This window comes from Heloderma suspectum, chromosome 14 (assembly GCF_057233095.1).
Source record: "Heloderma suspectum isolate Gila_16-S chromosome 14, 16-S_ref, whole genome shotgun sequence".
In the NCBI taxonomy this organism is placed as follows: Eukaryota; Metazoa; Chordata; class Lepidosauria; order Squamata; family Helodermatidae; genus Heloderma; species Heloderma suspectum.
Window position 1 is genome coordinate 9880281 of NC_139471.1, and position 24720 is coordinate 9905000.

At 44.7% G+C, this 24720-nt stretch overlaps 1 protein-coding gene across 7 annotated transcripts in view; it reads left to right on the forward strand.

Moving 5' to 3' along the window:
* The window catches only part of MAPKAP1 (MAPK associated protein 1), a 234658-nt gene that overhangs the window by 40067 nt on the left and 169871 nt on the right, over positions 1 to 24720 (forward strand). For all 7 annotated transcript variants that reach the window (XM_084820720.1, XM_084820721.1, XM_084820719.1 and 4 more), the window contains one exon: positions 5792 to 5940. In XM_084820720.1, the coding sequence (XP_084676846.1) occupies positions 5792 to 5940 (149 nt within the window). The remainder of the gene's footprint in view (positions 1 to 5791; positions 5941 to 24720) is intronic.

Consider the following 24720-nt stretch of genomic DNA (forward strand, 5'->3'; position numbering starts at 1 on the left):
TGGGTGCTCACAACAACATGGTGGGTGGCTACCAGGGAAAGAGCCTTCTCTGTAGTGCCCCCGCCCGCCGTCTGTGGAATGCCTTTTCCAGATAGATCTGCCTGGTGTCTTCACTGTTTAATGACACCAGATTAATACCTTCCTCTTCCAACAGGCCTTTAACCTTTAATCTGTTGCTCTGATTATTAACCGTACTGCTGGTGCTTTAATATTTTTAATAGTTTGGTATTTATTGTATGTATTATTTTTGTTTGTTTTGTTTTATTATTGTAAACTTCCCCTATGGTATCTGCCAGGTGGGTGGTATATAAATTTGATAAAGAAAAATAGAGAGGCAGACATAATCATCAATATTGTTTATGGTTGTTTACCATTGTTCTTCTCCGTAATTCTTTATTCAGAGTAGGGAATGTCCGTTGTTGTTTAGGAAGGGCCGTAGCTCAGTGGTAGGGTACTTGCCTTGCATGCAGAAGGTCTCATATTCAATTCCCATCTTCTCCAAGTAGGGCAGGGAAAGAAACCTGCCTGAAACCCTGGACAACTTCCTGTCAGTGTTGACAATACTGGGCTAGATGGACCAATGGCCTAACTCGGGATATGCTCCTAAGCAAGTCCTGCTTATTTTTAACATCTAGAGAATGATGACATTTTGCCTTATATTTAGCAGGAACAGTGGCACATGGACATCTGTCTATTTTCTGTGTTCGTTGGTCCCTTTCCAGCTAAATAACCTTACAAAGTGACTTATGAAAAAGCAATGGAAAATATGTACATTATTCTAAGTTTTGCAACTCCTGTAGCTGATGTTAGGAGGGGCTCTGTGAACTGCCATGACCTTCTGGATACACTTTATTTCCAAGGGTAGGTTGGGGAAGGGAGTTGTTTCCCCTGCACATTATGTCTTACAGTAATAGTTTATTTTGGCAGGGTAGGCGTTTTTTTTAACCAGAAAAATAAAGTCTCGTAAATTATGTCTTTTGATAGCAGAAAATGGCACTCACTATACATCTCACCGTGTTCCTTTACCCACGCAAGTAGAAGATTGGTGGAGACCAAAGAAAGTGTGTTTTCAGTTATGGTGCCTAAATCATGTAACATTGATTTTTTTCTCCTGATTTTTTTCAATGGGCTCTTAAGACTGATCTTTTTTTAATATATACTTTATTTGTTAAATTTAATATTGCTAATGCAATAATAAATACAATAATAATTAAGAACCCAATAATGTAATAGACATAAACTTGTTTACCTTATACTCCTATATTTCCCTCTTAAAACATTAAATTATATCTAATAGTTGGTATGTGTCTACTACATCCTGAACTCTGTTCTTCCAAAATGACATTAAAAGACTCATTTTTCTATAAAATCATTCTTTTGTCTCCCTTCCCTAACTCTCACCAGATTTGTCAATTTAATTATATATCCCATAGCCTACTGACCCGTTCATCAACTGGAGGAGGATTTCTTCTTCTTTTTTTCCAGTTATACAAAATAGACATGTGAGCTGCTGTTAATACATGTAGGACCGTGTCAGCATCTTCTTCACAAACTATCTTCTTAACATAACAAAGCAAGGAGACCAGTGGGTCTAATGGTCTATCATACCTTTTCATATCCTTGATTTCTTTAAAAACGGCTGTCCAATCATGTTTAATTCTGGCACAAAACCAAAAAATGGAGTAGACATCTGCTCTCTCTGAGTGACACCACCAACACCTATCAGTTATTCCTTTCTCCAATGGACATGTGGCTGGTGCGGACAAAATGGGGGGCCTTTTCAGTTATGGTGCCTGACCATCCTCCCCATTTTTTCCCCCATTGGCTGTTAATACTGTTCCATTCCAGTGGGCATTTTTTAGTCAGGACCTCTGCTATGTTTTGAGTCTGCTGTTGCTGGTATGGTTTTTATGAAACTAGCGGGGAAGGGGGTACTGCTGTTTTTGTTTTGTATTATCATCAGGATTGTTTTAAATTGCAATGGACATTGTTTTTAATTTGTAAGCCGCTGTATGTTTTGATTGTTAATCTTAGGAAGGCACGGTATACATTTAAAAAATCAGTACATAAACTTGAAAAGGGACAAACCGTGTCCTGGGTCTCTCAATCTAATGAAGACAAACTGTAACATCATAAAATGTGAGCATAGTCAAACGTAATGTATGCATTCATGAGCATCTTATCGTAACGGTCACAACAGCCCTGTAGGGTAGACTCGCTATTAATGCCCCCGTATATTTTTTTAATGTATTTAAGTATTTTTATGCTGCTCCTCAGCCCATTAAAAAGCTCCCGGAACAGCTTACAATCAGTCACTGAAAGGCAGTATATTGCACATGGGAGCTGAGAGAGAGTTTGTAGGCCGGTGTGGCATGCCAGCCCCCTGCATTCCTCCACACACACCTAAAGCATAGCTGAGGTGCCCTGCTCAACACTGGAGTATAAAATTTTGCTCCCGTCACCCTTGGAAAGCTACGCTATACCAGGTCAGCCTCTTTATCCACCTAGCACAGCATTGCTTCCCTATCACCGGTTTCCTACTTCTTCTGACTGGAGATGCCCGGGATTGAACCAGTGACCTTCTGGTTATAAAGCACTTTCTCAACCAGTGAACTAAATCCCCTCTTTCAAATAATTCCCTGCAGTTTGTAATAGCTTTGTCAAAAGGGAACAAACAAAGCCCCTTGCAGGATTTCCAAACCTGGTTGCTTTAATTGCCATTAGCTTCCAGAAGGGGGGCTCCTTTCACGACCTTGGACACCCCTGAAATCCTGCCTGGTTTGTCTCTTCTCCCCCACCGCCCACACACACTTTCTCACCTGCTAAGTATACTTCTTGCATTGTGAAAGTTGAATGCAGCATCACCTCACCTTTTCATACTTTAAATTTTTAGTCCAACGCCGAATCCTTTATTTTTGTTTATTATATTTGTGCCCTGCAATTCCTGCAAGGGAGGCAGGGCAGTATATTCTCACTACAGCCATGTGTCTGCGCAAGTGAGTTATCTGCATACCGCCTCTGTCTGGCCAGGGCCTGTCGAAATGTATCTGTACAGCAGAGATGCAATGTTGACTCCCCGCGAATCCATGGATTTGCAGTTCAGGATCCATCCTCAAGGACACACTCCTTCCCTGTCCAGAGCAAATTCTCTCCTCCCAATTCTCTTGTTAGCTTTTAACAATGATTTTGCATTGCATGTGCACTAATTAGTACTAACTGGATTTCCCTTGTAAGCCGTGCGGTTCTCAAACCATGGTTATAAGAGAACCTGGTTAGCATTGGTGATGGTGAAATGTGAAACCATGGTTTCACTGCTGGAAAGCAGGGCGGGGGACGGGGGGGAATTTGCTTCAGAGTGAAGGAGAACCGCTTCCAGGTGCCGGGTCCTAGGGGTGCTTCCAGAGGGAGAGCTCCTAGCATGACCAATGAGAAGACATTGTGCAGCTATTCTGTCTCTTCCTCTTTAATGGATTTTCTGCTGTAAGAAAAAAACACACAGAAGAAGTGGTGGGAAACCATGAGAACGTTACGAGTAGAAGATTTTGTTGTCTAGACCCTAAAATTCTGTGAAGGAGGCACAATAATGGCACATTAAAAGCCCCATCTGGAAGCACCCTTAATCTTCAAAAGGTGGTTTGCAGGGAACCAGTTTTAAGCCTCCACTGGGTCATGTAGCAGGAAGCACACTCAGCCAAATTAAACGCCGGTACTGGTCAGCTTCTTTCCCTTCTCTTCCTCTCCGGTCGATGCCGTTATCCCAAACATTCGCGGAATTGCACGAGGTTTTGACTTGGCGAGAAAAGTCAGCCAGAACAGATGCCACAGTCATCTACAGAGGAGAACTCTGGAGACGGGTTCGTTGTTCGTGCCAGCAGAAGAGGCAATAAACCAGCGCTTCCCCAGCGTTTCCCGAGGAACAAAACGACATATTGAAACACTCGCTCCTTGTGCTCAAGCCAATGAAATGTGTGCCTGGAACTCCAGGGGTCTCGAAGCTTTGCAGAAAAGCCCGAGAAAGAGCTCTGCTCAGTGCCTTGAGAACATAATTGCAAATGAGCTTTTGGGGATGGGGTTGGGTGGGAGGGGCTGACTTCAAAATAAGTGTAATAGTTGGCACAAAGCCCATCATATACGTGTAATACTGAATGGTGTTTTCACTGCCATAGTTAAGAGAGGATTTAATCGTTCTCTTCTGAGCTAAGCCATCTCTCACACGGCCCTATTGGGTGTCTTTGCCACACACGGACACCCTGGCGCCCACATCTGCACATCCTCCGTCTCGAGACCCAGGCAAAGCTGCTGGCTCCAAATTAAGCGGAAGCCGTGACTTAGTCGCAGTTTGACAAGTTTTAATTTCGCCGTTTAACAAATGAACACCCCCCACCCCCGCCGCATGCGCAACATCAGCTTTGCAAGTCCCCGTTCAATCTGCCTCGACAGCAGTTCCAATCCTCCGGAGGGGCAGCGTGTAAATCTTCGGGACGTGCACAAATCCAGGCATGCGAATACAGAGCAGACACAGAGCTGGGGTGGGCAGATTGGATGCCGATCCGCCAATGGTGATTGATTGAGTTCAGGGGCAGTTTGCTCCTGGAGCAGATGTGGTGTGGAACCAACCCAGATTGAGTAGCTGCACAGCAGAAAAGAGACTGGTGCTAATAGGCGAAAACACGACAGGCCTTGAGCTGTATTCATCCATCCTCATTTTTGAGGTATCCTTGTTATGTAAGCCAGTAGGGTGATTTGTTAATTAGTTAAACCCAGCCCCCTAATCTCTCTGCTGCTTCCTTCCAGCTCCCATTGCACACATAACTATTTTGCACCCCTCTCCCCATCCTTAGTTACTACCTGACCACGCCTAAGCCACACCTTCTGTTGGTGATTTTTTGTCTTTCTCTAGGTAGCCACTGCTTAGGGCAGCCTTCCCCAATGTGTCACCCTCAGATGTTTTGGATTACAACTCCCATCAGCCCCAGCCAGCATGTCCAATGGTCAAGCATGCTGTGGAGGCTATAGTTCAACCCATCTCCAGGTTGGAGAAGGCTGGCTTAGAGCACAGGCTTGTCGCCATTTAGCTATGTAGAGTTTCCCACGTCGAAAGCCAATATTGTAGCCCCAGCTGGCTGTTGGTACAGACGGATAAATATAACGTGTGTTTGGTCATTCCTGGGGCTGGCTTGCTGATAGATCTGTGAAACACTGGGTCTGTTTTTGAAGCTGAGATTTTGCTGATCTGTCGGTGACTTATGCCCCTGCGTTACTGACTTGTATGTTACCTTCACCCATGTGTTGTGACATGGGATTGACAGCCGCATCGGCGGAAACGTACCGTATGAAGGAACCCACACAAAAACTCTGAGAACACGACAGCGGTGGGGGGTGAGAAAGATGTACCATTGGTTTGACTGAATGTGTACGCAGTAGATCTTTAAACCCTCGTGTCTTATTTTCCTTCTCTCTCACTGAACTCTGTTCTCACCTATGTTACTGCTCTACTTAAACGACATCAAAGATATTGCTTATTTCTGCGAGCAAGACCCAAAACTTTGACGATCGGTTGTATCCTCAAAATATTTCACGTATTCCCAGTCCTTCTAGATGTTCTTCCCCCCACTCCCCATTTTTTGTAGGTGCTGTATCTTTTGAAATATCTGGAACATACAAATTATCTAGTTGCCACCAACTCCTGGCCCTCCATTATCCCAAATCTGTGATCCTTTTGCCATTGGCTCCCTCAGCCAGGAGGGAGCATCTTGCATGCCTTGTAACGTTTTTGCCTTTGAACCAACAGAAGAGGAGCTGGGGTTGCTCTTTGAGAAGAAGAACTTCAGATTAAAGCCTCCACATGCCATGAAGCCGTCGATCCTGTCAGTCCGGCTGGAGCAGTGCCCTCTGCAGCTGAACAACCCATTCAACGAATACTCAAAATTTGATGGCAAGGTAAGTGAGATCAATAGCCTCCCTTGATTGATTGATCGATCGATAAGTTGTATCTGAAAGCGAAAGTTTTTGTTGTGCTTCCTGGTTCGCATGCATTTCAGACTATAAAAATGCTGATACTCTGGGGATATTTGGGATCCCTTAATAAAACATATTACAAAGGTGACGGATTCATCCAGTTTTTAAACCAGGCCAGTGGACTCTTGGGTCCCTTTTTGTGCATACCTAGCCGAGGATACTGGAGATCTGTCTCTTCCTCTCTTCATCAAGCCCCATGCCCCAAGGTCTTCTTGAGAGGTTCTGCCTTGTGTTGATATGTTTGTGTAGCTAGTCAGAGGAATAGAATCTTTCCAAACCACTGCAAGGGCCAATTCCTTTAGCCTATGGAAGTGTGTGTCTGATGTTTCTATTGGATTGTGATCTGTGAGAAGCAGGGCCTTTTCTGTGATGGCACATTACCACTACACCGGCATGACAGCTCTACTAGCGCCAAGGCATCAAAACCTGCTTTTACCATCTTGCTGAATGATTGCTGATTATTTAGCTTCGTTCTTGTATGTTGCCCTGAAGCTAACCAAAACAGCCCCTCCTTTGCACATTGCAAGCCTCCTCCTCCCCTTTTTGTCGTTGTCGTAAGCGCCAGAAAGGCTGAATTTAGTCCTACTGATCCACCTTGGAAAGATGACAACAGGCTGAGCCCCATCACCTTCGTGTTCATTTCCGGACTTAAGTGTGACATCTGAGCCATGGTGGTGCTGTGGTGAGTGTTAGACTGCGGAGACCCGGGTTCAAGTCCCCACTCTTCCATGAAGCTCACTGGGTGACTTTGGGCCAGTCACAGACTCTCAGTCCAACCTACCTCACAGGGTTGTTGTTGTGAGGATAAAATGGAGAGAAGGAGGATTGTGTGCACCAGCTTGGGTTCCTTGCAAGAGGAGGAAAGGCAGGATACCTCCCTACCTCACAGGGTTGTTGGGAGGATAGAATGGAGAAGGAGGAGGCTCATGTATGCCACCTTGAGGTCATTGGAGAAAAGGTGGGATATACAAGCCAACTAAATAAATAAATAATACATTTGAGTGATATTTTGCTCTAAGGAAAATTTATCTATTTCCTCAAAGTCCTGAGAGCGCAGACGTATTTGCTAAATTGCAAAACATGCTCCCCCCCCCCTGAATTTTAGAGTTACTGTGTAGATGCGTAGCTCCTTAGAATCTGGTGTCTCTGAAGAAACAAGTGTCCATAAAGGCCCGTACATACCCAAGAAGCTGCATTTATTAGCAAGCGCCAATTCACACTTATTGCTGGCATGTGGTGCTTCTGCCACAACTAAGCTGGCCCCTCGTACTAACAGCAGAGAGCCTTTTCTTTCAGCAGTGTATGCTTTGGTCATCTTGTTGTCATTAGGTTCTGTCTTGCCAGAAGGATATGAACCTGACACATTGCTCTGCTTGTGCAGCAGGCAGGGGAAATGGAATCCTTACAGACCGCTGCAAGGACAGACTCCTGTACCCTATGGAAGCACAGACCTGACCTTTCATAAAGATGAAATGTTGTGCTCCTTGGGGTCATAAGAGAAAAGGGTAAAGAATATTCCCATCTCCAAAGCTTGTCCTCCGTGCCTGCCCCCCCCCCCCCTTTATACTGCATGTTACAGCCAGCTGGCTAGGATGAAAATTTTGTTTCTGTCTGTCAACTCTGGTGCGTTTCAGAGCCACTCCCGATGAATACACCTCTATGATGTGTGCCGTTTTCATGCAGATTGCCCCCCCCCCCGCAAAAAGAAACGGAGGTGGGGAGGGAAGGGGAAATCAAATCACTCACTCCCCCTCCAAATATGAGGATCTCCCTTCCACGTAAACCACTGCACCTATCCTTCTGGAACTTCGCACTTTTCTTACCTGTGCTGACTGTCATTTACGGAAGAATGGTCCACGGGGGACATAGGGTGAGATATGTTCGTTTTTGGATACCCTCAAAAATGTAAAGGCAGCTCTTGAACAAAAATCCCTATAGCTATTTATCTGAAACGTGGCAAGCTCGATCCCCTCAGAAGAGGCAACCATCCCTACAAATTCCATCCAATTCTGCCAAGAAATAAAAACGTTATTGGCAGTTCCCTTTACAACAAAATCAATCAAAATATAAAGGTGCAAAGCACAAAAGCCACTGCACCTATTTTCTGACGTTTGGCAGGTGTAATACCCTACTAAGGGGCTGCTGTGCCTGCAAGCCACATCCACTTCTATCAAACAGAAAAAAATATATACCCATTTAAAAATATCCCCATGATCATCAGTGGGATTTCTGAATCTCAACTCAGGTCTGGTTCCTCAGGTGGAGCGGATGGCCTCCAAACCAGTCCAAGCAGAATTTTCTGAAGTGCTGAAGCAGCAGCCGAGTCAGCTCTGAAAAACAAAAATCCATGATACTTCGTTTCTTTTCTGATTGCACTCCCTTTGGGCAGCTGGGGACAGTCCTAGGCTCAATGGGGTGAACATGTTCAGTTGCCTTTATACCAGCTTAGACTATTGGTCCATTTGGCCCAATATTGCCTACTCTGACTGGCAGCAGCTCTCCCGAGTCTCAGGCAGAGAGTGGTCTCCCCAACTCTGCTTCCTGAGATCATTTTAATTCAGGAGTGCGGAAGGTCAGGTCTGGGGACTGAATCCAGCCCTCCTGGCGTCCCTATTCAGCCTTCTGGAGTTCCTGCCCCTTTCCCCCCAGTCACTCACCAACTGTTTGGTGGTTTCCCACAGTTTTTTGCAGTTTTCTCCCCATTCTGGCAGGACGGCATGCCTCTCCTAAGGCTTCATTCCTGGCAGTAAGACCTTTGAGCTAAAATATGCTGGTATTTCTGGCCCTGGCCCTTTTGCCTTTGGCCACACCCTCCTTGGAACAGAGCCCTCTCGAGCATCTTTGAAATGAAATGCGGCCCTCAGGCTGAAAGGGGTCCTGCATCCCTGTAGCCAGGACTCAGAGCTGAAGGACAAGAGCTGGAGGACAAGCTGAAAGTCCAAACAAGCTCAGAACCAGGAAAGATGATCATTGTCTGGGCAAAGATCCAGTTGGAAGCTTCTGTAGTCCGGTTGAGGAGAGGCAATGGCCATCCTTTCCTGCAGCCTTCCCCAACCTGTGGCCTTCCAGATGGGTGAGACTACAACTCCCAGCATGCCTCAGCCAGGGGAAGGCTGCTTTACTGCTTGGGGAGATATTCCAACTTCTAACGTTGATGGTTCCCGAGACAGAGCAGCCATGCACAGAGCCATGGCTTGCTGGTTCTAACCCTGGAAAATCCTGAATGGGCTAAGCCGAAAAGTTCACAGAAGAGACAGGATTTGGAGAGGGGGAGAGAGGCGGCATCAATTCATCATCCTTTTCCTGGTCTTCACATTGGGTTGGATCCTGCATGTAGTTTGCAAACTGCATTGTTATCTGGACAGGTTTCTCAGTTAAACGAAAGAAGAAGGAAACAGAATTATGGGAGCAGAGCCCGGGTTTCAAAACCTGACATTTCAGCGGGTGCTTTAACATCACAACAGAATGCTTTCCACGAATGCAGTCTTCCACAACCTGATGTCCTCCAGATGTGTTGGACTGTATCTGCCATGATCTCCGCATCTGGAGGACACCAGGTTGTCGAAGGCAGCACTGAAGGCTAAGCCTGAGCAAAGGGAAGGGCTGTGCTGTTCCTTGGCAGCTGTGTAGATAACATTGGGTCCCCAGTTTGGTCACTTGCACTGTTTCTCCCAGGTTTCTCTGTACACGTTGCTTGGCTTAAAAAGCATAACAAACCAGTTCCCCACTGAGCCATCGTTAAATATACTACCACACCCCAAGAAATGTGCCCTGTGTTTGATTTGCGTTATGTAGTCTTCTGTTTCTGTTTCTATTTTTATTTTTATAATGGTAATGAGAGCCATGTAGCATTTTTGTCATGCCCACATCAGAATCAACAACTTTAATGACTCTATCTGTGTTATCAGGGCTACTCAGTGTTTTTTTTAAAAGATACAACACTTGTCTTTTTTTCTTTTCCTTTTTAATGCTAAGAGATTTTTTTTTCCTGCAAATATTCATAATTCTTTTCCTGGGAATAGTACGTGCCTTATTTGCATAATTAACTGAGCCATTCTGGTCCCCTGGGAAAGTGGTGCCTAATTGGGGAGAGATGGGGGAGTCTATTAAGGGGGGCTTTGGGGCCTAATTAAGCATGCTTTGAAAAACCCTACTTAATTATGTATTTACTCTAGAGGCTGGGTTGACTCTTGAAATCCTCTTTTAGATTTAGATCCAAAGCTCTGCATTTCTTTTCTTTCTTAAAATTAAATAATTATTAGAAAGTTTCATCTCCCTGCTCACTAGACAAAACCATACTTCGATTTCAGCAAGGGAAATGCAAGGGGATTTCTATAGCTTGCTCTGTCAGCCAAGTTCTCCACCAGGGGCAATGAGCCCAGTTCTTAAGAGAATTTAAGTGGAATAACATTGATTTTGGTCAAGAGGTTTCTGCTGGTGTAATGTGCATGTCATTTAAAAAGCAAAGCCAGCTACAAATACTGCGTCTTTGTGGACTTCGTATGGTCCTTTACTGGGATGTGACAGTTACCCAGGTTTTATCTAGCAGCTGTTGGGTACTACTGGCTAGCAGCAACCAGTTTGTAAAAATAGATTAACTATTCGGAAATCTTCTTGTCTCATCATCCTACACTTTTTGATGATACATCTCTCCCCATATCCAGCTTGGACAGTTCATGCCACCATACAGGCCCCAACTAGGCATTATTTAAACATAATGCTCAACCGTGGTTTGTTTTACCTTCATCGTGGCTAAGCATTACATTGGTGTTTACCTAACCTAGACGCTTTAGACCTGGATACTTTGAGGAATTTCTGCTCCCACATGAACCCCCTCAAATATTAAAACCTTCTCCAGAGGTCTTTCTCCAGGTCCCCCTCTTCTCACCTTCACAGGTAAGGTGGGTGGTGAATGGAGCTTTTCAGGGCCTTTTCAGTTGTGGCACTCTAATTTTGAAATGCCCTTCTCAGGGAGCCTCGCCTGGTGCAGCATTTGATATATTTATGGTACCAGCTGTACACCTTATTATTTCTCCAGGCATTCTAGATCTCTTAATCCTTCTCTCTTTTGTATTTATGCCTAACTGCTGCTGCTCTGCTGTGTGTGTGTTTTTTTTTAATTATATTGATTTTATTTTTTGTTTAAACTTATTTGTAAGCTTCTCTAGGACCCCTTTGGGGCTGAAGAAGAGGGATTTAAATATTTAAAGCGAGCAGACAAAACTGTGTTTAAGGACTCACCGCAGCCCAGGATGTGAAACCATTCTTTGAAGTGGGTTTGCGAATAATGGTTCAGTTGAGTTTGCACCAGGCAGACCATGATGAAGGCAGTTTCCCCACCTCTCCAGGCTGCATCCTTGCAAGTTGACCAGGAGGTCTTGCTGGGGTCTCCCTATAGACATCCTCCAGGAACAGGGAGATGAACACAGCTGCACCATGGCTCCAATAGATGTATGGGATTGTAACCTAGGTTACGGCAACCAGCTGTGCTTAGTTCTGACCATGTTTAAATGTTACGTTTGCACCGGGTCCCAGTGACCAGGTGCCTGCAGAACAAAAAAAAAATCCATTGAGATGGCTCATGAAAGTGAGCATGTCAACACACAATCTTGCAGGGGAATGTGCATTCGCCCCCAGAAGGCATGGGTCACTGGCCAATTTGACCTAACTCCCAACTGCAGCAAGCAGATGGTGAGCATATGTAAAATTCATCAGCCAAGAGCAGCTTCCTCCATTACATAGCAAATGGGGACATCAAAGGTGTCCAAGCCACAGGCATGCATCCTTAAGCAAGTATACACATACATTGGGGAGCTGCAGTCTAATCATTGGGGTCCCCAGCATGCACAAATGTGCTCTGAGGCCGTGCATGTCTTTCATGCTTTCGTTGTTCGAAGGAATGGTTGTTCCCGCAGCAAGATGATCAGCATCCTGTTTCCCACAGTCACCAGCCTGAAGCCTGTTGGAAATTTCACTAGTACAACATGAGGGCAATAGCCCTCTCCTAGCGGTGGTCCCCAGCAAGTGGTATTAAGAGGCAGCATGCTGCCTCTGATCCTGAAGCTATAGCCATCATCACTAGTAGCCGTTACTGTCCGCGATATTGTCTGGTCTCCTTTTAAAGCCATTCAGGTTGATGGCCTTCACCATATCTCCATTTAAAGCCATTCATGTTCCACAGTTTAACTTGTGCTGTGTGAAGGAGGACTTCCTTTTATCAGTCCTGAATCCCCCTCTCTATTTAGCTTGACGGGATGACGCCAGGTTCTAGTATGATGAAAAAACAAAAAATATTTTCCCTACCCACTTCCTCTACACCATGCATAATTTTATACACCTCTATCTTGTCTCCTTGGGCCGCGGTGGCTTAGTGGTTAAGACGCTGAACTGCAGACCGGAAGGTCGGCAGGACAGCAGTTCGAGACCCGAGTGCTGCGCGACGGAGTGAGCTCCCGTCTTCAGTCCCAGCTTCTGCCAACCTAGCAGTTCGAAAGCAAGACATTGCAAGTAGATAAATAGGTACCACTTCGGCGGGAAAGGTAACAGCGTTCCGTGCACCTCGGTGTTCAGTCATGCCGGCCACATGACCACGGAAGCGTCTTCGGACAGTGCTGGCTCTTCGGTTTAGAAATGGAGATGAGCACCACACCCTAGAGTCGGACACGACTGGTTGGGGACACCTTTACCTTTACCTTTATCTTGTCTCCTCTTACCTGCCTTTTTTCTACACTTAAAAGCCCAAGGCTTTGTTACCTTTCCTCATAGGGAGTTGTTCCAGCCCCTTGATCATTTCGGTTGCCCTTTTCTGTACCTTTTCTAGCTCTGCCACTGAGCTATGGCCCCATCTTAAACCTGTACACACAATGCCTTATGCTAAGGGAAAACACTGGTCCATCTAGCCTAGCCTACACCAGACGTTTTGGACTTCAACTTCCATCAGCCCCAGCCAGCACAGCCAATGGTCAGGGATGCTCCAAAATATCTGGAGGGCACCAGGTTGAGGAAGGAAGGTTAGTTTGGTCCAACACTCTATTCTGATTGGCAGCAGCTCTTCAGGGTAGTAGGACGGTTCGCCCATCACGGTAACCCATTCTGAAAATAAGCTACGGTGGGTGGGTTGTTTGATTGCTAAGCCACGTTACTCCCGACTGACAATCAGGTGGTCTGTGGCTTGCCATGGTTTGTTTCTCCCTTAGTCCTCCCCCATGCTTTCAGCATGTATCCCAAGGGCCTCTGCAGCACAATCTCAACAGCCTACTCTGGTAATGAGCACATTAGCAGACTAGAGGTTTTTTGAGAGAATTTGTTTCACCTTTGGGGAGATTTGCGCAAATGTAATTAAACCCTTTCTGGGAGATTTGCGCAAATCTGCTGAAGCACAGTAACTACTCCTCTTTAGCAGATTTGCGCAGATCTCCTCAGAAGTTTAAACAAACAAAGTTACATTTGCGCAAATTTCCCAAACTCGGGAAAAAATAATCTTAAATTTGAACCAATCTCCTGGAAGATGGGGGAGATTAAATTTGCGCAAATCTTCCCAAAGGTGGGGGAAAGAGGTGTCTTTCCCTAGGCAGGTGACAAAGTGGAGGAGTAAATTGACTAGTATCAGTTCAAGATGTAATAGAGAGAGGATATTGCTAACAAAATTGCAAGGAGGGGCCGGCAGGGTTTTTTTGCTGCTCTCACCAAATGGCTCTTGCTGTTTTAAACAACCTACGCTGAAGTGACTCTGCTGGGTTCGGACATCATGACAAACCACCCTGAGAACAAGCCACCCTAAACAACCCTACCACGAGCCATAGGTTCTCAGGGTGGCTTGTTTTCACGAAACAACCCACGAAGGAAAAGCTGTGCCAGGTTTGGATGTCACACTAAGCCACCTGCAACCACCCATGGTGACTACCCACCGTGGCTTAGCATGATGCATGAACCTGGTCAGAAAGACTTTCCCAGCCCTATTAGTCAAGATCCTTTAACTGGAGATTCCCGGGATCGAACTTGGGAACTTCTGCATGCAACATCTACATTCTACCATTTAGCTATGTGTTCCTCCCCAAATCCCCTTCAACTTGGCACCAGCCCCCTTCTTGTCCAGCAGTGTAGTGTCTTCGAGTTCACCTGCTTTCTGGAGGCTACTAAGAACATCTGTGCCTTCTAGTGCCCACACTCTTTTAACAATGGCCACGATTTATCTTTGCTTCTTACTGGTTTTACTTGTTTTGAATTTCTTAAAAAAAGAAATATTTTATGTGTCTTAATTGTACTGCTGCAAGGTTTGGCTTGCAAGCTGCCTTGACCAACCAATAAATATAGTAATCAATAGTAAAATAAAGCTAAGCCACCAAGAGCAGATGAACCTTCCTTCTGGGTTGATTCTAAAAACTGTCCTTCGGAATCTGGACCTCGATACTGTGGGGGCTGTGTTTTGGGTGCAGCATCTATGAACCTGTGTTCAACAACAACAACCAACAATTTCTTTGTTAGCAAGTGTTTTTAACAAGGAGGCTGGGGGAAGGGATAATTCATGAGTACTAATTGCTTGGCTGTTAATTTTCATAAGTGTTGATAGAAGCAGTTCCTTAAATTAAACTTTGTTTAAAACGTATCAAGGGAAATATTCCACAATGTCGGGCCTGAAGTGAAAATTAATATGAATGCTGTGGCAATTAACACGTACTGGTTAATAGCTTTTAGCAGCATTTTGGGATGATAGACCTTAAATACATTTTTCGCATGCTGCTCTTGTACCAGTTGCGTTCCAGTTATATGTCTGGATAATTATGAACAAATGTTTTTTTCACAATCATGGGTATTAAATAGCTTCCCTTTAAGAAAGAAAGAGAAAAGAAAGAAAGAAAGAAAGGAAGGAAAAATGAGAAAAGAATCCACAACAGATAAAGAATGGAGAAAGGAAATACATTGCAATGTAACTGATTTAAAAAATATGTCTGAGATGTTAATTTGAGATTAAAAACCCAGTGTGCAAAAATTAGAGGCTTTAATTTTAATTTCACATAATGAAGCATTTCTACCCTAAATAGGTGTATCAGAATTAAACATATGCATTATTTCTTAAGTGCCTTTAAAAAAAAGACACTGTATATTATAGAATTATTATGGGTTTTGTATGCTGCATAGAAAGCTGAGGATTGATTTTCTAGAACTGCCTTGAAAATAATATTTGAGCATTCTTTTTTGACACTCCCTCAAAATGCAGGACATACATTATATCTATATCTATATCTATCTACACACACATGCATGCATGATATAGATATTGATATAAAAATAAAAATTGCCCACCTTTCTAGGCAAAATGCCCACTCAGGATAGTTTACAATTATCTTAAAATAAAACAATATCAAATATCATAAACCAACAGCAATAAAAACAGCATATTTGAACCTCATTCAAATCCTGTGTGTTTTGCTTTTCTTTCTTTCTTTCTTTCTTGGTGCACTGTGCACCCTACATAATATCGGTTAGAGTACCATCCAAGCCTGAAGCAAGGGTACATTTGCCCTTCTTCATGCAAGGATGGTGATAAAGCTACACCCACTGTTTCTAAAGCGAGAGGTGCTGGGGCTTAAGCCCACCCAGAGGTCATGTAATTGGCCAGTGCTCCAACGCCTAGCAAACCCAGGCATAGATAAAAATGTTTGCATTTTGTGAACGATTGGGCAGAAAAAGAGATGAATCCCAAAGGTGACAAGGGTTGTGTTTGTTTCATTTTTTAAAAACAACAACAACACTCCAAATGATCTTGTTGACCCAAACCCAAATTAGTGCTTTCCCTCTGCTCCACGGTTTGAGTGATGTTTGAGAAGATGAATGGGTCCACCCTCTTGCCGGGCCCACCACTGCCCATTTGCTTGCCATCTCTCTGTGGGCCAATCCATGCCCAGAGGGGAAGGGCGAGGCAAGTGGAAGCCGCCACTGTTCCTGCTTCCCTCTCGTCACTGCTCAAATGCTTGGGGAGAGCAGGGGAATAGGGCATCCGCTGCAAGGAAAAGGAGCAGGAGGGCCAAAGGGCTCTGGGTGCAGCAGGAGGGGCCGTCCTTGGGGATGAGGCTCAGCGGATGCTGCTCAAGGATGCAGACCGCCCCCAGCACTAGCCTTAAGTGACGGGCAGCAGCATATCTATGCTTGATATGTATGCACACGCATGTAATCTTGCACATCATAAGTTTGGTACGCTAAGCCTGGCACACCTGCTTTCCAATCCCAGGACAGCTGTAGATTGGTCGGCTGGGCCCTGGACAGGTCCCCCCATCTATGAAATGCAAATAGTGGCCCTCTGTTGAGGGGCTGTGAACAGAATCGGGGGGCAATAATCCATCGGATTTCCTAGGTGCCAGCATCAGCTGAAGAATAGTTACAGGGCTTGCCGCAGGATTGGAGAACAACTGACACTTGGCGATAAGAGCACATTCTGACATGCAGACGGTCCCAAGTTCAAGAAGGTCCCAGAAGCAGGGAGCTCCAAATAGGATATTTGAAATTAGACACATACCCTGACCCCCACTACAACACATAGCTTAGGGTGGATAATCCTGGCATTCAGAAATCCCTCTTCCCCTCTCTTTTAAATTGAACCCAATGGGTTCTGCTACCTAGTCTGTAGTGCTACAATTGTTACCTTCAGAGGTTGTAGGGTTTGCTATGGTGTGTGCGTGCGCGCGTGCCACAGAGGGATCAATTACAGGGGGAGAATGAAAGTTGCAAACCTGAGCATCGGCATGTGGCCACTCATTGATTTTAAATGCATTAAGTCTGATTGAGAGCTAATTAACTATTTCGGGCTGCACTCTGTTGCTTAAGCACTCACGCAGGGTAGCTGCTGGAAATCAGCACCGCCGGTCTGGATTAGACATTAGGCTAAGTATGCTCTATATTAAGGCCCCAGCCCAGCTGCACGCAGTGAATCCATCCTGCCCCTTCCTGTACCAGCTCCATACTTAAAGTTCGGAACATGGTAGCTATAACTTCGTCATGCAGAATTTCCACACAGTAGCTTTTAAATGTGCCAACATTTGTGTGGGACAGCAGTGCCAACATTTGTGTGGGACATGCTTTCATATGCACAAGGTTCCCAGTTCAATCCACTTGAAAGCCATAGGCCGCTGTCTGAGGCCCTGGACACCAAAACAACCAGCAGGAGAGACACTGGATGCAAAAAAAAAGAAAAAACAACTTTCAAAGTGCCGAAGTGGTTGATTCATGCCCAACGCATTTCGGAATAAGGGCCTTTTCCACAGTGGCCCCAAACCTCTGGAATAAGTTGCCATCGGGGATCTGCCAGGCCCTGTCATTGCAAGCTTTTAAGAAGGCCCTCAAAACATACTACTTTACTCTGGCTTTCCCCTGATTATTTTTTAGTGGCCTGGTTTGTACGTAAGTGCAGTCGTCTGTTGAAAGTAAGTGTGTGTGTGTGTTTAATGTGGGTGTTTGTTGTACTTTAGAATATTTTCTGCTGTCACAGTTTTTATTGTGTTTTTACCATTTTTAATGCCACCTTGGTTTTTATGTTTTATTGTTGTATGCTGCCTTGGAAGGGTTTCAGCCCTGAAAGGCAGCCCAGAAATATTTTAAATAAATAAATACAATTCCTTCTTCAGGGGCATTTACTCCTCTTACCGATAACCTGAAACAATGAACTCTTTTGACTTTCTCTTCTGCTAAATCAGAACTCTGCAGGAATTCTTTCCCTCTTGTTTTTTCCTGAGACCCTGGATGACTTCTGCCAGTCAGAGTAGACAGTATTGCTGGTGTAAGGCGACTTTGATGTTCCCTTTTGCCTCCCATTGTGTTTTGCTCTTCCCCTTTGTCTCAGTGGGAAATCTTGCAGTTGCATAATGTGTGAACATGCATATGAAGGCAGGTTATTTTTCCCCCTCTGGGGGAGGTGGCAAGGTTTGCTTCTATGTTAATGGGGCTGTTCACACAACTCGCAAACCCACACTCAGTGGTTGAGTGTGGGCTGTTGTTGAACTGTGGGTTGTTTATTGAGCCATGGGTTAGCATTTTGTCTGAACCGAGGGCATTTTCTGCAGGGCGGCTTGTTAACCATGCAGTGTGGCTTATTTTTCCTTGAACAAGCCACATTGAGAACCCATAGTTTGTTGTTGGGTTATTCAGGGTGGTTAACAAGCCACTCTGTGGAAAACGTCCTGGGTTCAGACAACACGCTAACCCACGGTTTGACAAACCAACCCATGGTTCACGTACACCCAACCATTGAGGATGAGTTAGCGTGTTGTGCGAACCCAGTCAATGTGTGAAATGGCCTTACTTGAAATTTGCTTTCCCAAAAGATCAGGGTAAGTTAGAGGCCTTTAAAAATTACATGGAGTATCTACACAATTTGGTTAATAAATCAATTTTAAAAAGAGAGGAAATAGTGATAAGTGATTTACACTTAATTACATTAATGTTTAAGTGCTACATTTGTAATTTCAAGCATCAAATATCCTAACTGTTACCAATATCGAAGTGTTATGCTTTTGCTTACCTTATGACAAACTGTATACTTGTTTTGATATTTACTATTCTCTACTGCATTTATATACCACCTTCCGGCCAAAAGCACCCAAGGTTGGTCATGGTTTCAGATAATGAGATGGGGAGGGAAGAGGGCAGTTAGCAAATTCAGGTGCCATGGCCACTACACGAGACAGTTCTGGGAAGGGAGAACTTGGTCCCAGCCAGGCCAATCGAGGGGGCCTCGCTGTCTCACCTTCCCTCGGATGCAGACTGATGGAATGTCTGCTACTGGAAATAGTTATTAAAATAACCGCTATATTTATTTCAGTTTCACCCTCTTCGCCAACCTGAAAGACCTTAACACTGTTGCTCCTTTTTGTTCTATCCAGAAAAATTCCCACGATCTTGCTTGTGGTTATACCTACTGGCAATATGTTTGTATCCCTTATATTAAATGGCATGGCTCTTTGATGTGAAGCTACAGAACCAGCTTCCAAGGAAGAAAGGTTTCTTTGCTCTGTGTTACCAGATTTGTTTTGCAGAAGTGTTCCTCGGACCCTTAGCTTAGAATTGGGCATCCCTTTGCCAATGTGGATGACGTGGCTTTCTGAAACTGGAGAAACGGGTCAGCAAAAGGATGCTTGAATTAGGCTAAAGGCTACTCAACTTTTCGGAGCATTCAGGAATACTGGCAAAGCTTGTACTTTCATTAATAATTTCAGTGCTGCTCAGGGGTGTTTTGGTGTCAACTGCCTTTGAATAGGATGAATGTTTTCTACAAACTCTCTTAAGGAATATTTGGAACATGAATGGATTTTAATGAACTCCCAAGAAGTCAGACTTCTGCAGTTTTTAGAATATAAAAGGATGTATGACTTGTTTAGGACTTGGATAACAAAGGAATCCTCTCTGGCTAAATGTTCCTGTGCTTCCTTTGATATCAGCAAGTTATGTCTGGTGGGTATGCGTGAGAGAGGCTTCTCTGTGGTTGCACCTGGGTGGAATTTCCCTATCTCAAGTGATCTGTCTGAATTCCTTGATGTCATTTCAACATTTAATTTTTTTGTCCAGGTGATTTATTATTTCTTGTTTTCCTTATTATTATTTGTATTCCCCCATTTTATTTTATTTTAAAATTCTAACTTTGGTTGCTAGATCCTTTTTTTCCAGGGGAGAGTTGCTTTTCAAAGGTGAAAAGGTGAGACAGAAATTATCTTTATAAATAATCATTAAAAATGAAATAACTCAGTATCTTGTTCCCCTAGCCTTTCCTCTCTAGGCGTTGTGGTCTCCCATTTGAGAAACCACGCCCTGCAAACGTAAGCAGTGCAGAAGTCTGCGTCTCTCTTCCATGAGTCCTACTGTAATGCTTTGTATGTGGGGCTGCTTTTCGAACAGCTTTCAGACCTCAGCCGGTAGAGAACGTAGCATTCGTATTGTCAGCTGGGACTGACCACCGAAAACAGATTATGCCAGTGTTAGAAGAACTCAGTCGGTTACATGGACGTTTCCTTACTAATAATCTTCCTTCTCTCCATTTTATCCTCACAACAACCCTGTGAGGTTGCTTCGTCTGAGAGTCAGCAACTGGCCCAAAGTCACCCAGTGAGCTTCATGGTCGAGTGGGGACTAGAACACTTCTGTTATTTCTATTTTTTATTATTATTGTTATTGTTATTATTACACTTATATCCTACCTGTTTTCTTCTTGCAAGGAGCCCAAGATAGCTTACATGATCTCCCTCCTCTCCATTTTATCCTCACAACAACCCTGTGAGGTTGCTTCGGCTGAGAGTCAGCAACTGGCCCAAAGTCACCCAGTGAGCTTCATGGCCGAGTGGGGACTAGAACACTTCTATTATTTTTATTTTTTATTATTGTTGTTATTGTTATTATTACACTTATATCCTACCTGTTTTCTTCTTGCAAGGAGCCCAAGATAGCTTACATGGTCCCCCTCCTCTCCATTTTATCCTCACAACAACCCTGTGAGGTTGCTTCAGCTGAGAGTCAATGACAAAGTCACCCAGGCCTTCTCTGTGGTGGTGCCAAAATTATAAGAACTTACTTAAATAAGAACTTACTTCCTAGGCACGTATGCCCTTCGCTGTCTTTGCTACCTTCTAGACACCAGGCAAAGTCTGCCCTTTTCTCTGGTGCTTTTAATGGGATTTATAGATTGAGACCCCTTTTAATGTCCTAGTTTGCCACCTTCCCCTCCCGAGTTTTAATTGACATCCCTGCTGTTTTGTTTGGTGTTTTTATTTTGCTGTTTTTTTACGGTTGTTGTGTGTTGTATTTTAGTGTTTATATATAAACTGCCTTGAGGCCATTCAGGACGAGGTAGGATATGGTAGAAATGCCTGGACTTTTCTGTGCTGTTTTCAGCCCTCCAAGGTCCTCCTGCTTTGCTCTTTTGCTGTTGAACTTCAATGCCCACCTATGTGAGATGACATTCAGAAGTTGTCTGTATTCTTCAGTTCCTCCCCCCAGCAATGTGCAAAGCATGTTACTATGCAACGAGAATTTCTTGTGTGAGCATTTAGTTGCAATTCATTTTAATTGTCCTTATGAAGTTAAAAAGTATTAGTGTCAGATAAAGATTCATCACCATCGTATGATTTAAAGCTGGGAATACAGAAAGCGGGCATGTGTTCCGGCAGCTGTTTATACAAGACGCTGTCTCTTTTGACAGCAGTTAAAAAGTATGGTTGCAGTAATCAAATTGCCATGCCAGCCTCTCAGAGGCTAGCACCAGATTGAATCTCATTCATATATATATATATATATATATATACACACACACACACACACACACACACACCCACACACCAGGGAGCTGGGGAGAGAGAGAGAGACCTACATGTGCAGGCAAACAGAGAGAAAACAGTATATATAGAGACAGACAGACAGATTTATGAATAGACACAAGCTCCTACCCCCCAAAAGTACTACTTCTTTCTAACTATTAAGAGGCGTTAAAAGGGTGTTTCACAAATGGGTGAAATTTTTTGCCCATTTTGACATTGCCAGCACATCCGCTTGTGATGCTTGTCCCACTGCAAAGAATGCCAGCCAAAATTATCAAGAGGTTGGAGTACATTCCTTAAGTGGAACAGCTAAGGGTTTGGATCTTTTTAGTCTGGAAGGTAAAAAGATGACTATAGGAAGGTTAAAAGTTGATGAGTCTACTGCAGCCTAAGCCTGATCTCCTCTGATCTCGGAAGCTAAACAGGGTCAGCCCTGGGTAGTACTTGGATGGGGGACCGCCTAGGAATCTGGCTTCCTGCACTGAGCAGGGGGTTGGACTCGATGGTCTTGGAGGCCCCTTCCAACCCTATGATTCTATGACGTCAAGCAAAGGGCTGGATGCCCCGGATCTTGGCTGGTCTCGGAAGCTAAGCAGGGTCAGCCCTGGGTAGTACTTGGATGGGGGACCGCCTGGGAATCTGGCTTCCTGCACTGGGCAGGGGCTTGGACTCGATGGTCTTGGAGGCCCCTTCCAACCCTATGATTCTATGACGTCAAGCAAAGGGCTGGATGCCCCCGATCTTGGCTGGTCTCGGAAGCTAAGCAGGGTCAGCCCTGGGTAGTACTTGGATGGGGGACCGCCTGGGAATCTGGCTTCCTGCACTGAGCAGGGGGTTGGACTCGATGGTCTTGGAGGCCCCTTCCAACCCTATGATTCTATGACGTCAAGCAAAGGGCTGGATGCCCCCGATCTTGGCTGGTCTCGGAAGCCAAGCAGGGTCAGCCCTGGTTAGTACTAGGATGGGAGACCGCCTGGGAATCAGGCTTCCTGCACTGAGCAAGGGGTTGGACTCGATGGTCTTGTAGGCCCCTTCCAACCCTGCGGTTGTATGATTCTATGAAATTATTTGCGAGTGGTAAGGCTTAGGGAAGAACTTGAGCACACTCCGGGAAAGAGCGGAGGACAGGAAGGCCTGGTGTGCTATGGTCCATGGAGTCACAAAGAGTCGAACACGACTTAACGACTGAACAACAACAACAACAAGGCTTAGAGATTTTTATTTCCCTTTTTGCAATATTAGAATTATGGTCATTCATGTTGCAATCCTGTCTTCACTTATCTGGGAGGAAGTCCCATTGAACTCAGTGGTGTTTAATTCTGAGTAGGCATATATAGGCTTGCACCGCCAATGAAGGTGATTGGCAGTAAGTTCAAGACAAAGAAAAGGAAGCATTTCTTCACACAACAGATAATTCCTGTATAGAATTCGCTACCACAAAGATTTTGATGGCTGCAACTTTACGTTGGTATAAAAGAAATGATTAGCCATCAATAGACTACTCTTTTATGTGTTTGTCTACTCCATGTGCGGAGGCAGTGTACATCAGAAGCTGTGGGCAGGCTGTCAGAAGCTATGGGCAAAAAACAGGGAAAAGCTCAGTGTCCTACTTGTGAACACCCAGAAGCATTTGGCTGGCTGTTCCTGGAGGCAGAACCCTGGACAAAATGAACTTTCACTCTGACCCAGCAGAGCTGCTCTTATGCTAGGCCTTATGATTAGATTATGGCTAATCTAGGAGGGGCTGCACCCCCACACACACCCCTGCAAAAGTGTGTCTCTTTGTGGCAGAAACGTTGAGCAGGCTCTGCGTTTCAGGAGCAGGACGTGCGGTGCCACTGCCCTCCCCCAAATCACACTTAATTGCCAACCCATCGTCCAGCTGTCCTTTCAGTCAAAATTAAAATAAGCCGTCGGGATGTAATATACTACTCGATTGCTGCTCTCACATCCTGTGAGAGAAAAAGGTATTCTTAAGCCCATTTGTGAAAACTCTGTAAACTTAAGAAACAAAAAGGATGCAACACATCACGCACTCCCTCCCTTCCAAAATTAGGCCTGTGTGTGCATGCAAGTGCATATACAATGCCTCTGTGCTCTGTGCCTTCCTCCTCTTCTAACACCCAGTGCCGCTCCTTGGGGTTGAGGGGAAGCAATGTGTCCCGTGTGCATTGCCTCTCCCCACCTTGCCAAACTGGCTGTCTGCTTTGTACTTTTTTAGTATGCTCTTTGTGACACAGAGAGCAAATTTGGGGAACAGCCTGTTATAGAGCGAGTGTGCGTACGCACACACACATTTGCACATGCACAGAAGGGGATGGTGGTGTAGAAAGAATAATTCCTTGGTACACAAGCAATGCTCAGTGATACGAAGATAAAGAGACTACCCCCCCTCACCCCAAAAAACCCTTGGCATTTTGTTCCACCTTTTGGATGTATTTTAATGCACCTTCTTTCAGTACCACGTAACACTTGGCAGTTCCATGGAAAGAGAGCCAACTTTGCAGAGCGCTCTGAAACAAACGCTGTACCTGACTGTAAAATAGCCAGGAGAGTTAGGCATCCATTTGGCATAGCAACAGTCACTGTGATGAAATTTGACTCAGATGATCAATATAGCAAAAGTGCGAAAAGGAAAGCCTGCCACGTGAGCACCTCAGTGGTCTGGATTGCTGGAACAACTTGCCCCATTTAGCTTTCCCCAGTTTTATGGTATTAGTTGGCTTGTAGATTATGTGATCCTTTCTTAGTCTGATTCATCCTCTGTCTCCAAAACAATCTCCAATTTTCAACCCGTGGGCTAGAAATCCACAAGGAGAGGAAGAACACGGGATTCTTTATAGGGCAGATTATTAATGGCAGACAAGCTTCCCTACCTCTGTGGATCATTCTCTGAAATGTGCAGGTGCAGGGGAGCTTTGGGCAGGTTTTAGGTTACTCTCTCAGTTTGCTTGGGACTAGAGTGTGGCCCATTCAGCACCAAGTGCAAACATAGAATGTGCCCTCGAGTCCCAGGTCTGCAGTTCCTTGGGGTTTCCACGGCCTTTCAACTAGGTCACCATCTCTTTTTGAAAGGTTTCATTTCATTTATTGCATTTCCTACTGCCCAATAGCCAAACCTCTCTGCCATGTTTTAATGACGGGTTTAGCAGTTGTTTCTCTCTCTCTCTCTCTTTGTCATGCTGCTTAGTGAACTTTCATGGTTATGTAGTACTCTTGTTAATCGTATGGACTTTAAGGACGTTTTTATTGTGGCGCTGGTGTGTGTTTTTTTGGCAAGCCAGTTGGAGGGCCTCTATGCTGGGAAGTGGAAGAGGGGAAAAAATAAACAAAAGCTTGCTTTCTCGGCAGGCCACTTCATTCTAAGGCCTTCTTCATGTATATGTATAGGCTGGGCTACAAAGAGGCA